Source organism: Rhinichthys klamathensis, unplaced genomic scaffold (assembly GCF_029890125.1).
Source record: "Rhinichthys klamathensis goyatoka isolate OS25496 unplaced genomic scaffold, OSU_Roscu_1.1 h1tg000292l_1, whole genome shotgun sequence".
Lineage (NCBI taxonomy): Eukaryota > Metazoa > Chordata > Actinopteri > Cypriniformes > Leuciscidae > Rhinichthys > Rhinichthys klamathensis.
This window is the reverse complement of record NW_026606811.1, coordinates 185,642-198,767: the sequence shown is the minus strand read 5'-3', so window position 1 is coordinate 198,767 and position 13,126 is coordinate 185,642. Positions and strand designations below refer to the sequence as shown.

At 39.1% G+C, this 13,126-nt stretch overlaps 1 protein-coding gene across 3 annotated transcripts in view; it reads right to left on the bottom strand.

Annotated features, from left to right (window-relative positions):
* The window catches only part of otog (otogelin), a 44,343-nt gene that overhangs the window by 29,304 nt on the left and 1,913 nt on the right, over nt 1–13,126 (bottom strand). For all 3 annotated transcript variants that reach the window (XM_056269887.1, XM_056269888.1, XM_056269889.1), the window contains exons 4-17: nt 11,209–11,281; nt 10,586–10,684; nt 10,344–10,501; nt 9,152–9,273; nt 8,786–8,994; nt 6,007–6,137; nt 5,741–5,847; nt 5,485–5,594; nt 4,584–4,709; nt 4,363–4,471; nt 4,195–4,241; nt 3,318–3,463; nt 2,208–2,340; nt 103–280 (exon numbers count right to left, since the gene is read on the bottom strand). In XM_056269887.1, coding sequence (XP_056125862.1) covers nt 103–280; nt 2,208–2,340; nt 3,318–3,463; nt 4,195–4,241; nt 4,363–4,471; nt 4,584–4,709; nt 5,485–5,594; nt 5,741–5,847; nt 6,007–6,137; nt 8,786–8,994; nt 9,152–9,273; nt 10,344–10,501; nt 10,586–10,684; nt 11,209–11,281 — 1,748 coding nt within the window. The remainder of the gene's footprint in view (nt 1–102; nt 281–2,207; nt 2,341–3,317; nt 3,464–4,194; nt 4,242–4,362; nt 4,472–4,583; nt 4,710–5,484; nt 5,595–5,740; nt 5,848–6,006; nt 6,138–8,785; nt 8,995–9,151; nt 9,274–10,343; nt 10,502–10,585; nt 10,685–11,208; nt 11,282–13,126) is intronic.

Here is a 13,126-nt window from a genome sequence, read left to right as displayed (position 1 = left end):
AAAATTCACTCAGAAATTGAAGAAGAGTTGGAGAATAAGTTAAATATGAGCAAAAACAGACAGCAAATGGGGAAATAAAACAGGAAGTAAAGTGAAACCCACAGGAAGTCATCCTGAATGTTGCCGTTAAAGGTTCCGCAGAGCCCCACAGTATCATCTCTCCACTGCTCTCCCAACTGCAGGTACAGCCTGAACTCCCTCCAGTTATACTGCAGCCGCAGACCCTGCGATGACTTCACCTGAACAAACATAGACGACAGCTCCTGGATCTGAAAGACATCTGGAAAGACATCAGTATATTAAACACATGAAGAACAATGAATAACAGACAGACATTTAAAAAAAAAAAAAAAGAATTTTATTTTCTATTATTATAATTTTTTTATTGTGTATAGTTCACCCAAAGATGAAAATCATGTCATTATTTACTCTTTTCTTACTTTCTTTCTTCTGCAGAACATAAATGAAGACATTTTCAAGAATGTTGGCAACCAAACAGTTTTGGTTACCATTGACTTCTATTGTATGGACAAAAAACACATGTTTGAGACATGTCTCAAATATATATTCCACAGATGTTATTGTGTTCCACAGATGTAAGTCATACAGGATCGACATGAGGGTGAACAGAGTAAATAATGACAGAACTTTCATTTTTTGGGTAAATTATTCCTTTGAAGAATTACTTTAAAAAAGTAAAACACAAAACCAGACATTACGGTTAGACATCAGTGTGATGGATATGTGTCTGTATGTAATCTGCAATGTATCCAGATTCAGTTGAGGAACACATTTAAGGTAATAGATTTAAACTCAGATATAGATTTACCTACTAATATAAGAATTCCCATACATAAAAGTATGAGGCAGCCGCAGTACCATGTACTAAAACATGAAGCAGTTTCAACTTTAAAACCAGAGGCAGCAGTTGTTGGGCCACAACCTGTAAGTAAGACTTAATAATTTTAAATGTATTTGCATGTATAATTTCAGACGTAATGTTATAGTTTTATCAAGGACGTAAACAAATGCCAGTGCTGGCTTTAGTAGCCACTTAGTAATGCTATTTCGTGTGTCAAACGCCTACACACATTTTGGACCTGAATTTGTAATTATGTACTAATTTTGTAAATGTATTTTCCATGTATACTTTATGACATAATTTTTCGATTTGATCAAGAACATAATACCAACGTTTGTTTATAGTAGCCAGTTCGATGCTATTTTGTGTGTATAAGACAAACGTGTATAAAGTTAAAAAAATTATATGTAATTGCAACAGCAAACTTCAGCTGCTGTTATCAGTGTACAGTATGGTTTTAACACAGTTGCCACATGTACACCTAAAGAAAACGATACACTGAGTAAACTAAGTTTTGTGAATAGATAAACGGTTGTTCATTATATCGATAAAACAATAACTTTACTCAGTCATTTATTCAGTTATATTAAATGTTTAATCAGGAGAAAACCGTATCTCAAAAGCTAACAAGCAGCAGTAGCATTTTCAAGTAACAGCGTATTGAAATTCTTATAATAATAGTAGAATAGAATAGAATAGAATAGAATAGAATAGAATAGAATAAAAATAATTAAAAAATGTACCATTCAGAAACGTTTTGTAAGAGCCGTGTTTGGGGAGGTTCTGCTTGACTCTCTTCATTGCCGCTTTCTGTGTCTGATTCTGGCTCAAACTGATACGGTAGTATTGACACCATTATTTACATTTGACCGGAGCACATGCAACTTTCGCCCGTAAAGGTAATGGGCGTGAAGTTTCCGGACAACGTGCACTACGCAGTTTAGCCAATTACAACACACCGGCCCAACTAACCAATGTGAGCCCATTGCCTGTTTCTGAGGGAGTGGTTTCAAAGTCAACCGGTCGTTCAAATGACAGAGGAGAAAGCGGCTTGCAATAGGTGAAATTTATGAAAAATAAGGCTTTAAAAAACAAACAAACATGAAGACATGTTATATTGCACCCAATAAACACAATCATGCAAAGAAAAAAAGCAGTAAACCACCCCTTTAAGACAAATACATGTGCTTCATGAATTTCATGAAGTTGGCATTTACATGGTTGGCCAAAGTACTTTTGTCCTTGGAAAGATAGTAGTACTTATTGGTACATTTTTGGAAGTGTTACAGCACATTTCCATGCCAACGCATGTCCATCTCATTACAGTGCAGCTGTAGTACATTACCATCTGAATACGGCAGTGAGATCCTGAACTGGCTGGCCAGAAAAACCTCTCCACTGTGGCTCATTGTGATCTCAGTACGTGGATCCTCATCCAACACCAGGTTGACTGACTGAATACAAGCACCATCCAGATTCTGCAGACATAACAAAGGAAAATTAAATCAGGGAGTCAGAACGTCCCATACAAGGACACATATTATCAGCAGCTATAGAACTACTGCATCAAACACAATGGATGAATGTCAGCACAGGGAAACAAACCTATCCGATCATCGCTTTCAATTTTGACTAATTCAGTAATCATGTTGTTTAGGAATTAAGCATTTATGCTTGTGAATGAGTTACTGAGAGCTGTTCACAGGAGATAAACCACTCGGACTCTGAATCGCTCCATTCAAGGAAATGATGGATGCTACCAACAGGTGCCTATGCGGGGATCTTTCAGCAGTCGCTTTACTGAAATACATCTCTCGCTCTCTCTTCTCTCGCTCTCTCTATCAGCAACCACAAAGTCTCTGGCTCTGTCATTCAGAGGCTCAGATAAGCAGAATAGCTTGTTCGGAGTCCAGACAGTGACACCATACACCAGACTGCTCTCTGTGTGTTGAGTTTTAGCATCAGCAGGTCTAGGCTTCAGGAAAGGAAGGCTTTGAGGGGTAGAAACTCTTCATGTTTTGTATCGTTTCATGTTTTATCTGTCAAAGTTAAACAGGGTCTAATCTCGGTACAAGCTCATCTAAGACTTTGTTTCATCTCAACCCCAAAAATGAAACTTTAGCCGAAAGAAAGGCTGTGCAATTATTTGTGCCTAATCTAGCGACTAATTTAACTAATCTAGCGACTAATTTAACTTACAGACTAACAAGTACAGCTACTCTAACTGCTGATATGCCAATAGCTTGACTAATCACACAAATCTAGAAGCTGTAATCTTAAGCCTGTCTACTGAAGCTGTGTTCCAGCCACCAGATTACTCTTTAGATCACAACACTAGACCAATTCTGGAACGTGATGAATAAAGGTTTGGCATGCCTTAAGTCTTTTCTCCTTTGTGTGCTATTACTTGAGCTTTGTGTTGCTGCGGATAGCATGAAAGTGCAGAGGGACTTACGGCTCCACAGGGTGCATTCTGAATGGTCACAGTGAACCTGCCCGAGTTTCTGCTCTTGGCTAAAACGTACTGGCATGTTGCAGGAAATGTGTAAACACGGTCATCAAATGTCTGGAAGAACATATCTCCTGTCACAGAGCACTCCCCTGTTAAAAATAAATAAGTAAAAAATAAAAAATAGGGTACACCACCGTTTAAACCTTTGGGGTTGGATGCGATTTTTTTATGTTTTTGAAATAAGTCTCTTATGATCACCAAGGCGGTATTTATTTGATCACAAATACAGTAAGAAACTGTAATAATATAATATATTACATAATAAAACAGTTGTGCTGTTTAATATTTTTGTGGAAACCATGATAGATTTTTCAGGAATAATGAATGAATAGACAGTTCAAAAGAACAGCATTTATTTGAAATAAAAATCCTTCGTAACACACTTTCACTTTTAATAAATTTAGTACATCTTTCTAGAATAAAAGAATTAATATTTACATGAATAATTCATTCTTACTGATGCCAAACTACTGAATGGTAGTTTAGGGTTTATGCTAAGCCTTTTAATTAATATTATATTCAGCTTAGCAAAGTGAAATGTTGTAATGATTATTAAAGAGAAGTATTTCCTCTAGAATAAGGTCATTCATTAATACACAAACATTATATGAGGAAGGGTGAATCAGACCTGTTATATTTGGCTAAATTAATCAAATCTCTGGAATCGCAAGACAATTAAATGGTAATAAGATACATTCAGAAGCAGTGAATTGAGAAAATGTGGTTTAGAAAGAGGTGAATGAATGAAAGGTGAAAATAAATACACAATGAGTCAACAGTGAATATGAAAAAAGTGAATAAAAAAAAAACAGATAAACACCTGGGCAGTTGTGCTCTGTGCAGTTCCACATGCCCATAACACATGTGCTGAAAAAGATGCAGGAACAAATATGGATACATTCTGTACGTTCAGTACCACACAAACACAAGCATTAATATTTCTTCAGGCATTCAAGTATGCAGTGCATAAGATAATATAGTGTCTGACCAGTTGTTGCAGTCTTCCTGTATGACATGTCCGGTGGGATACAGCATACTGTGGTGCTCACATGGACAGTCTGATGCCTTAACACACACACCATCCTCGTAGATCAAATCTAGAGTCAGTAAAATTATTGTATTATCTTCAAACATTCATAAATGAACATATATATATATATATATATATATATATATAAAGCTTGTATTTAGTTAATTTAGTGTTACTACCATCAGGGCAGGAGCAGCCATCCAAACACTGTAGCTTGCTGTCTATACACATGTGTTCAATTTTGCAGTGCATGGGACAGCAGGTAATACACTCTCTGAAAAGGAGCTCGCCAGGGCAATCAACATCTATAACAAAGAACAACAGATACTCTCACAATATGTATCAACAGCAAAAAGAAAATTGAATAAATAAATATATATACATCAGACGTCAAATATTTCAGTACTTTTAGCCATTTGATCATTTAAGTGTTCGAATGAATATATATATATATTCGAACACTTAAATGATCAAATGCCTAAAAGTACTGAAATATTTGACATCTGTAGATGAAATAAAGCACCTGAGGATGTTCGTTAGAGTGATTTTACAACTTAACGTCATACCTGTGGTAAAATTACTGTAACACATGACACATTATTTGCTTTCATAAAATGGCAATAGCAAATAAATTTCAATTATTTCAATAAATTGCCACCAATGTTAAATAAACTGTTAAAATTATTTATTTACACTACCATTCAAAAGTTTGGGGTCAGGATGATTTTTGTGCAAAGAAATTAATACTTTTATTCAGCAAGGGTGCATTAAATTGATCAAAAGTTACATTAAATACATTTACTTTTTCACAAAAGATATCATATAAATGCTGTTATTTTGAATTTTCCCTTCATCAAATAATACTGATAAATGTATCATGGTTTTCACAAAAGTATTAAGCAGCCTAACTGTTTTCAATATTGATATAATAATGAGAAATGTTACTTGAGCACCAAATCAGCATATGAGAATGAAGTCAGTCTGAAATATATGTTTTATAATATTTACAGTACATTTGTAAATATGTACGAAATAAACTCAAACATCTGAGCAACATTTATGCATTTGCAAGTAACTTACTGCAAACAGGAAAGTGTGCTCTCCAGTTATGCAGCGGATGTTCAGCATGGGCACATGCTCTTGCATACTCTGTAAACACCTGGCACACCACATCACCATTGGGACCAGACCTGCACCAGGTGAAACAATTACACACGCAACAATTATAAAGTGCAATAGCAGCAATAGCATGAGTATGTTTAGGATTGCACTTTGTCAGAAGCTTTGCAATGCAGGTTTAAAGCTTTCCAATAGGTATGGCAATGTCAGTACTTACAGACAGAGGTCATTGGAGCAACTGGCCATGTATGAATATGGACTGACAAACTCATGGCAAGACTGGAACGGTTCCTTCAGTAGGGTGGCACAAACTTCCTCCACTTTCTGCAGTGAAGAACCAGATTCTTTATTAACCAGGTGTATTTTGGGTGTGGATGTGATTATGAGACTTTTGTTGGTGTGGGACAAGAATATATAAGATGTAAAACACGCATATATACCTGTATATTTGTGTGTGTGTGTGTGTGTGTGTGTGTGTGGTACCAATAAGACATGAGGATCCTGCGTGGCACATGGTGAGGGGTAGAGAGAGGGAACGACAGGACATCTGGCCAGCTGTGGCTCCTCCTCTGCCCAGCTGTTTCCAAACATGGATAAATCCTGTGTGAAAACACCTGGAATGATAAATGCATATGAGTAGGTGATGTATTATGTGTTCATGCACTTTTTTAAAATCAACATCAAGATTTTAAAATTTGTGTAAGGGGAAAGTGTGTGGTTTTCCACAAATTTTAAATGATCCTGTGGTGTGACAAATGATTTTTAAAAGTAAAAATATTCTCTAAAACTACATAATAATGATGAAATTGTTATGCAAATAAAAATGCAGTTTAAAATAGTTTTATATGGAGTATAGCATGTTACACCACAGAAAAATTCCTATAAGTATTTAATGTCAACTACCATAAGAATCATTAAATATTACTTGTCTGACTGTCACAAGCAAAGAAGTTTATGATGGAATTTTAATTACTATAATGTTGTATATCACCGGTATTGACAGGCTTAATGTGAATGTCAGGGTTCTATTCTGTTCTATGTGTTTTGGTTCTGTTTTCCCTGTGCCTGTCAGGCCTTGTCCACGCGGACACGGGTATTTTTATAACCGTGACTTTTTTTACGCGGTTCGGTCGTTCGTCCACATGGAAACGCAGTATCAGGCCATGGAAACCAAACATTTTTGAAAACCGGTGAGGATTTTCAGAAACGCCGGTTACAGTGTTGTCGTGTAGACAGTAAAACCGGGGGTTTTGCCTTGCGACGTCAGAGTGTGCGCCGTTAGCGTGTTTTTGCGTTTTCGTGTGGACGGGATTTTTTTTTAAACGCAGGAGGAAAAACTCCGGTTATAAAAATACCCGTGTCCGTGTGGACAAGGCCTCATTTCCCAGTGTGTCTGATTAATGATTCCGTTCACCTGTTCTGTTTATTATCTCATTAGTTCTCCTTGTTATTTAAGCCCTGTGTTCCCTGAGTTCATTGTTTGGTGTCATCAAAGTTATGTGGTTGTATTTCCCTGCTATTCTCCTGTATTCGTTGGACTTTTGGATTAAAGACTATTTTGTTTGAATTATTGTCTTTGTGCACTTGTTTGGAGCAGCCACCCGTGACAGTGAACCGAAACAGTATTTTTTGCAGGTTTTTTTTTTTTTTGGTTGTTTCTATTTATTTATTTATTTTCATTTTTCTCCACGCTGTCACCATGCCATTAGCCTGCTATGCCTGAAACTATGCACATCACCCAGGAAAACCTGCTTGTTAAACCTTGCCGCATTCGTGGAGTGGGTGCTGGTGAACAACGACTCGCCGTTCACCATTTGCCCCACGGAGGATGACACCATCCCCACTCCGGACTCTGACCCAGAGTCCAGTCAGCCATCGCCCCGCCTGACGGAGCTACAGCAAAACTCCACTGCAGACACGTAGCCAGAGCCTGCCATGGACAACAAGCCAGTACATCAAGCTAAACCCGCACCCCGCCCCGGAGCCTGAGCTCAGGGATACGTCTGACCAGGTGCGGGAGATTCCCAGCCCTGAACTTCCTGTCCCCCCGCTGCTCCCGTCCAGCATAGAACTTCCTGTGTCCTCGCTGGTTCCACCCAGCTTAGAACTTCCTGTGTTTCCTGAGTTCCCGCCCAGCCACCCTCTCCCTCCTCCTTTACCTAAGCCATCCTGTTCACCAACCCTTCCTCCGCTGGGAACTGTGAGTCCCTCGGCTCATTCACAGTTGGTCCCCTGCAATACAGTGGATTTGCCTCGGGTCTTCCAGCCCCCAGCTCTGCCCCGGCGAGAGGATTCCCCATCTCTGCCTCCAGCCACAGAGCCATGGACTCCAACCCATCGGCTCCGCCTTGGGTCAATGCTCCCTCAGCTCCACCGTGGCCTGTCATCTAACCAGTTCCACCGGGCTCCTTCGTCCCCCCTCCATCCCTTTGGCTCCAACGGGCTTCACCTTCCCTCCGGTTCCACCCATGTTATTCAGTCGCTCCGGCTCCAACGCAGTCTTCTGGGTTCCTGACTCTGCCTTGGTCCCAAGAGCCGTCAGCTCCAACTTGGTCCTCCAGACCTGCGGTATCACCCTGGCTCCGTCTGGGTCTCCACCACCGTATCCTTGGTCCCTCCTCCCAGGCCTCCACCATGGCTCTACCATCGTACTGGCTGTGGTCTGGGTCCCTGCATAGTTGCTCCTGCTCCTGGCTCCTCCCTCCCTCCACTCGCCCATGGACTGTTTTGCATCCCCCTGACCATTTTTGTCCCTCTCCTCTTCCACATCCTCCTCCAGAGCCCCAGCCTTCCCTCCTTAGTTGGTCCTTGGATCACGTGAGGACATGCCCTTCCAGAGGGGGGTGTACTATCAGGGTTCTGTTCTGTTCTATGTGTTTTGGTTCTGTTTTCCCTTCGCCTGTCATTTGACCCAGTTTCCCAGTGTATCTAATTAATGATTCTGATTAATGATCTCATTAGTTCTCCTTGTTATTTAAGCCCTGTGTTCCCTGAGTTCACTGTTCGGTGTCGTCAAAGTTATGTGGTTGTATTTCCCTGTTATTCTCCTGTATTCGTTGGACTTTTGGATTAAAGAACATGTACTATCAGTACAATCTCTGTCATGATGTATTTCATACTATTCAAATAATTCACTATTTTTTATATGGTCAAATAAAATCTATACTTTTTAATCTTGATCTATTTTTGTTGATGTTTTCCCTTTACATTACACAGTTATAATTCAAATGCCACAGTCTGTAACAAATTGAGTGAAACTTGCCATAGCTGGTTATTAAGTCATCCTGAGTGTCAGCATTGAAATTGCCACAAAGTCCACAGGTGTGTCCAACAAACTCAGGACTCATCTTGATGTACACGGAGCCAGTGAACCCCTGCCAGGCTAGTGTGAAACCCTGTGGCTGTGTCACTACAATGTAGTCAGAGATTCGCTCCAGCTCAACATCGTGGATGTGATGGGGCAGCTGCACACTACAGAATATTAGAATAGAGAATATTCAACTACAGTTAATACTACACACACATTTAAACCATTACTGAACAGCTCTTTAAAAGAATCCCTGAAATATTATGTAGGTCAGGTTGAGATTAAGTGACTAGTGTGTGGTTGAATGTGAATGTTCATTACCTTTGACCCTTGAAAGTAACACTGAAGTTCTGTAACCTAATCTCCCCCTCCCAGGGCAGGAAGAGGCTGATTGAACGTGTACAGGAGTATGGGAAAGAACTGCATTCTGGGTCATTATGCACCTGCAAATCAATAATTAATAATGAAGCATGATATAAGAATCTCGCCGTATTAAAGTCACCATGAAATCAAAATTGACTATTCTTATGTTTTATGGAATATTGCAGCATTTATAATAAACACATTTTCCATGCACATCATTTTTTTAATTATTCATGTACCCTCGATAATGTTTAATCAAAATAACTTCCTGCCCCCTTGCAACAACAACTCTTCTCAGAGGGCGGGACATCCTGTCACTCATGAGATCACATCGATAGTAAACCACAACAATCCAACGATTCAATTCCCGATAGACAAAATCAAGTCCCGCCATACATATTTTCTTGTTCGAGAAGGTGTTATACTTGGATATACGTCACAACAGGAAAGAGAAGACTATTGCAACTTATATTTCATGGCGACTTAAAAAAAAAACTAAAATGAGCCTTAACTTTAAATTATAAAGAATTCCAACACTAAAATTAGGCGGAAGTAAGCCACATTACCACTAAAATAAAGAATCTGCAAATACAGTTTGCAGCTCTTAAGAAGCTTCCTCTACATCATCAAAGAGCGGAGTCTACTTATCCAGAGCAGCCGGGCCAATCCTGCTTAAGTTCTGCATTACTGTCAGCCATCCTTTCAATTCATTGATAAATGATATTGGCACTTAAGCTAATGGCCTAAAGAAACTCCTGGCTGAGTTAACTCACCTTCTCTGGATTCCCATCAGTGAGTCTGGGAGAACAAAGCCAATTCTGTTTTGGCCCTGGCTGTAATTACTGTATTAAACTGTAATGGGCATAAATGACCATAATAATGAGATCACTTTCTCTATGAATGCCAATAAATATCTTCCTCAGGCAAGAGCTGTGCAGTACACACACACACACATGGCATCTCTGACACAAAGCAGAGAACAGTAGTCTGCTCAAACGAGCCACATCTGAAGCTTATAGCAGTCAAATGGCAAAAAAAGGCAACAAATCACCATCTGGTAAAGGACATATTTTCTACCACTATGAACATCAGTGGAACTACAAACATATGCTGTAGTAAATTAGTATTTATAAACATTATAAGAGATCACCTGTATATGTACACTTGACCGAGTGCTGTCTTCACAGTCTCTCAGTAACGTGTAGCTGCATTTTCCAGGGAAGTAGTAATAAAGTCCATCAAAGGTTTCATAGTTGTATTGTCCCCACGAGCGGCATGTCATCTCTCGCTCAAAGCCTAGGTTGGGGACTGAAACATTTTATCTATTATTTGTCATGTCAAAACTAAGAAAGGAATGTGAAATTAAGTGTTGTATGTTGCACAGTACAGTACCTGTCTGGCAATGTGTTCCAGTGGCTTGGTATAAAGTGCAGTTACAGGAGTCTGGATAGACACACCAACCCCCATTCAGACAAGGAGATGTACACTCACCTGCACGACACAAATAAAGCACATTAAAATAGTGTGTGTTCCAGTGCGTTTAAGCATGTGTTTGAGATCTGGTAAGTGAAGTGGTCAGTGAAGCATTAAGATGAATCCAGCTCTTATGTGTAATGATGACACTCAGCCTGTTGAACAGATGTCCACTGAAGGAGGGGGCAGTCCCATTCTCACATTTCAGAGATGAGCATAACTCTTATTGTTTGCAGTTTCTCATAACAAAAATAAGGTTTATGCATCACAAACTTGCATAAACTGTAATTATCAAACTGTAATTATCGTGTTATAATAGTTTACAATTATTCCTAAATGCAATAAACAAATAAAGTTTGTGACAAGCAAATTCCAGTGCATCCACATTGACACACATTAACAAACAGTTCCTTACAGATTCATTCATACACAAATTAAACACAGAGCAATGTTCATAGGGGGAAAACATGCAGAAAAACCCATGACACATACAAAGAGAGCACTGGGCCTTCTCTTAAAGTCACATTCAACTCAGGTCTTACCGGTGGCTCTGCGGGGTGATGGCTTCTGTGCTTCTGTTTGCTCTGCTGACGATGAGTTGCTCTCTAAGGATCTCTTTGGAGAATAAAAGGATTGAATTAACACATAGTTTGTGTAACTGGGGTACTGTGACCCCCAGCAGGTCCACATATAGTCTACGGAGTTTGCCTATTATTGTTTGATTTCAAACTATTGAAAAAAAAGGATTAAACAAAAATTCAATATTTAGCTGATGTAAACCAGCTGAAGTTTAGTTGATCCCACATTCAAATGTGAGTAAAATTAAAATGTAATGTGCATGACATTAAAATCAAAATATGTAAGCACATTCATATCGTTGCATATGCATTTGTTTAAAATGAAACACTTTACTTTAAAGGGTTAGTTCACCCAAAAATTAAAATTATGTCATTAATGACTCACCCTCATGTCATTCCAAGCCCGTAAGACCTCCGTTCATCTTCGGAACACAGTTTAAGATATTTTAGATTTAGTCTGAGAGCTTTCTGTCCCTCCATTGAAAATGTACGGTATACTGCCCTTGTCCAGAAAGGAAATAAAGACATCATCAAAGTAGTCCACGTGACATCAGTGGGTTGTTAGAATGTTTTGAAGCATCGAAAATACATTTTGGTCCAAAAATAACAAAAACTACGCCTTTATTCAGCATTGTATTCTCTTCCGGTTCACCAGATAACACGTCAGCAGCGTCTTACGTCAGCAGCGTCACTGCGGACTCGTGAACGCGGATTGACAACAGAACCGGAAGACAATACAATGCTGAATAAAGTCGTAGTTTTTGTTATTTTTGGACCAAAATGTATTTTCGATGCTTCAAAACATTCTAATAACCCACTGATGTCACGTGGACTACTTTGATGATGTCTTTATTGCCTTTCTGGACAAGGACAGTATAACGTGTATACATTTTCAATGGAGGGACAGAAAGCTCTCGGAATAAATCTAAAATATCTTAAACTGTGTTCCGAAGATGAACGGAGGTCTTACGGGCTTGACGACATGATGGCCATAATGACATAATTTTCATTTTTGGGTGAACTAACCCTTTAAACATTTTGTTATTATTTATGTACAATTTAAAAATATATAAATATGTAGCAGGTCCCTATTGGATTGGAAAGACTGCCGCATTAGACTGAAAGAATGAATTGAATAGGCAGAAAAGTCACAGAACTCTTAAAGCTTGAGGTTATTATACAAAGGCCGTTTTTTTTTTTAGGCTACAAGCAAATAAATATTGAGCTTATGTATAACTCTAGCAGTTCTAATTAGTTGACTAATTAAACCTACGATCTGCAACTAGGCTACATTAATTTGTTTTCATATTGGATTATGAAGACCTCCAAGATTAAATTTATCAGGAAAATAGAAGCAGGGCGGGCGCCGCAGGGCAAATGTGAAATTTCAATCAAAGTCCTAATCTAATAAATCATTGTTCGCTTGACTGTACAGAAGCTGCAAGAATGTGCAGCGCATAACATGGATACGAGTTTATTATCACCGCATGAGAGGGTAGGCTGCATGAGAGCGATCAACGATTCACTTCAGAACTAAATCATTTTCTTATCTGACCGAAACCAGCTCTATTCTGCCCGCTTCTCCCCATCACACTTGATATCTGAGAGTTCAATAATTTCATGTAGCTTACGAGGCAGTAAAGGGAGATGTATTCTGACATAATGAACGGGGCCAGTGTGTCTCAGTGAATAGCGGCTCTGGGGAACAGCCGCGCCAGCTTTACCAATCCTGAGCGCCCAGCGGACACCTGAAACCGCTTTACTGCCTCCGAAATGACGACTTTTTGTCCCAAAGATCTCCACAAAGCCAGCACTGGGGGTTGTGTTTTCTGTGTGCGAATTAAACAATGAATTTAAGGGGGGTCAAATTCTTTTAAAAGAA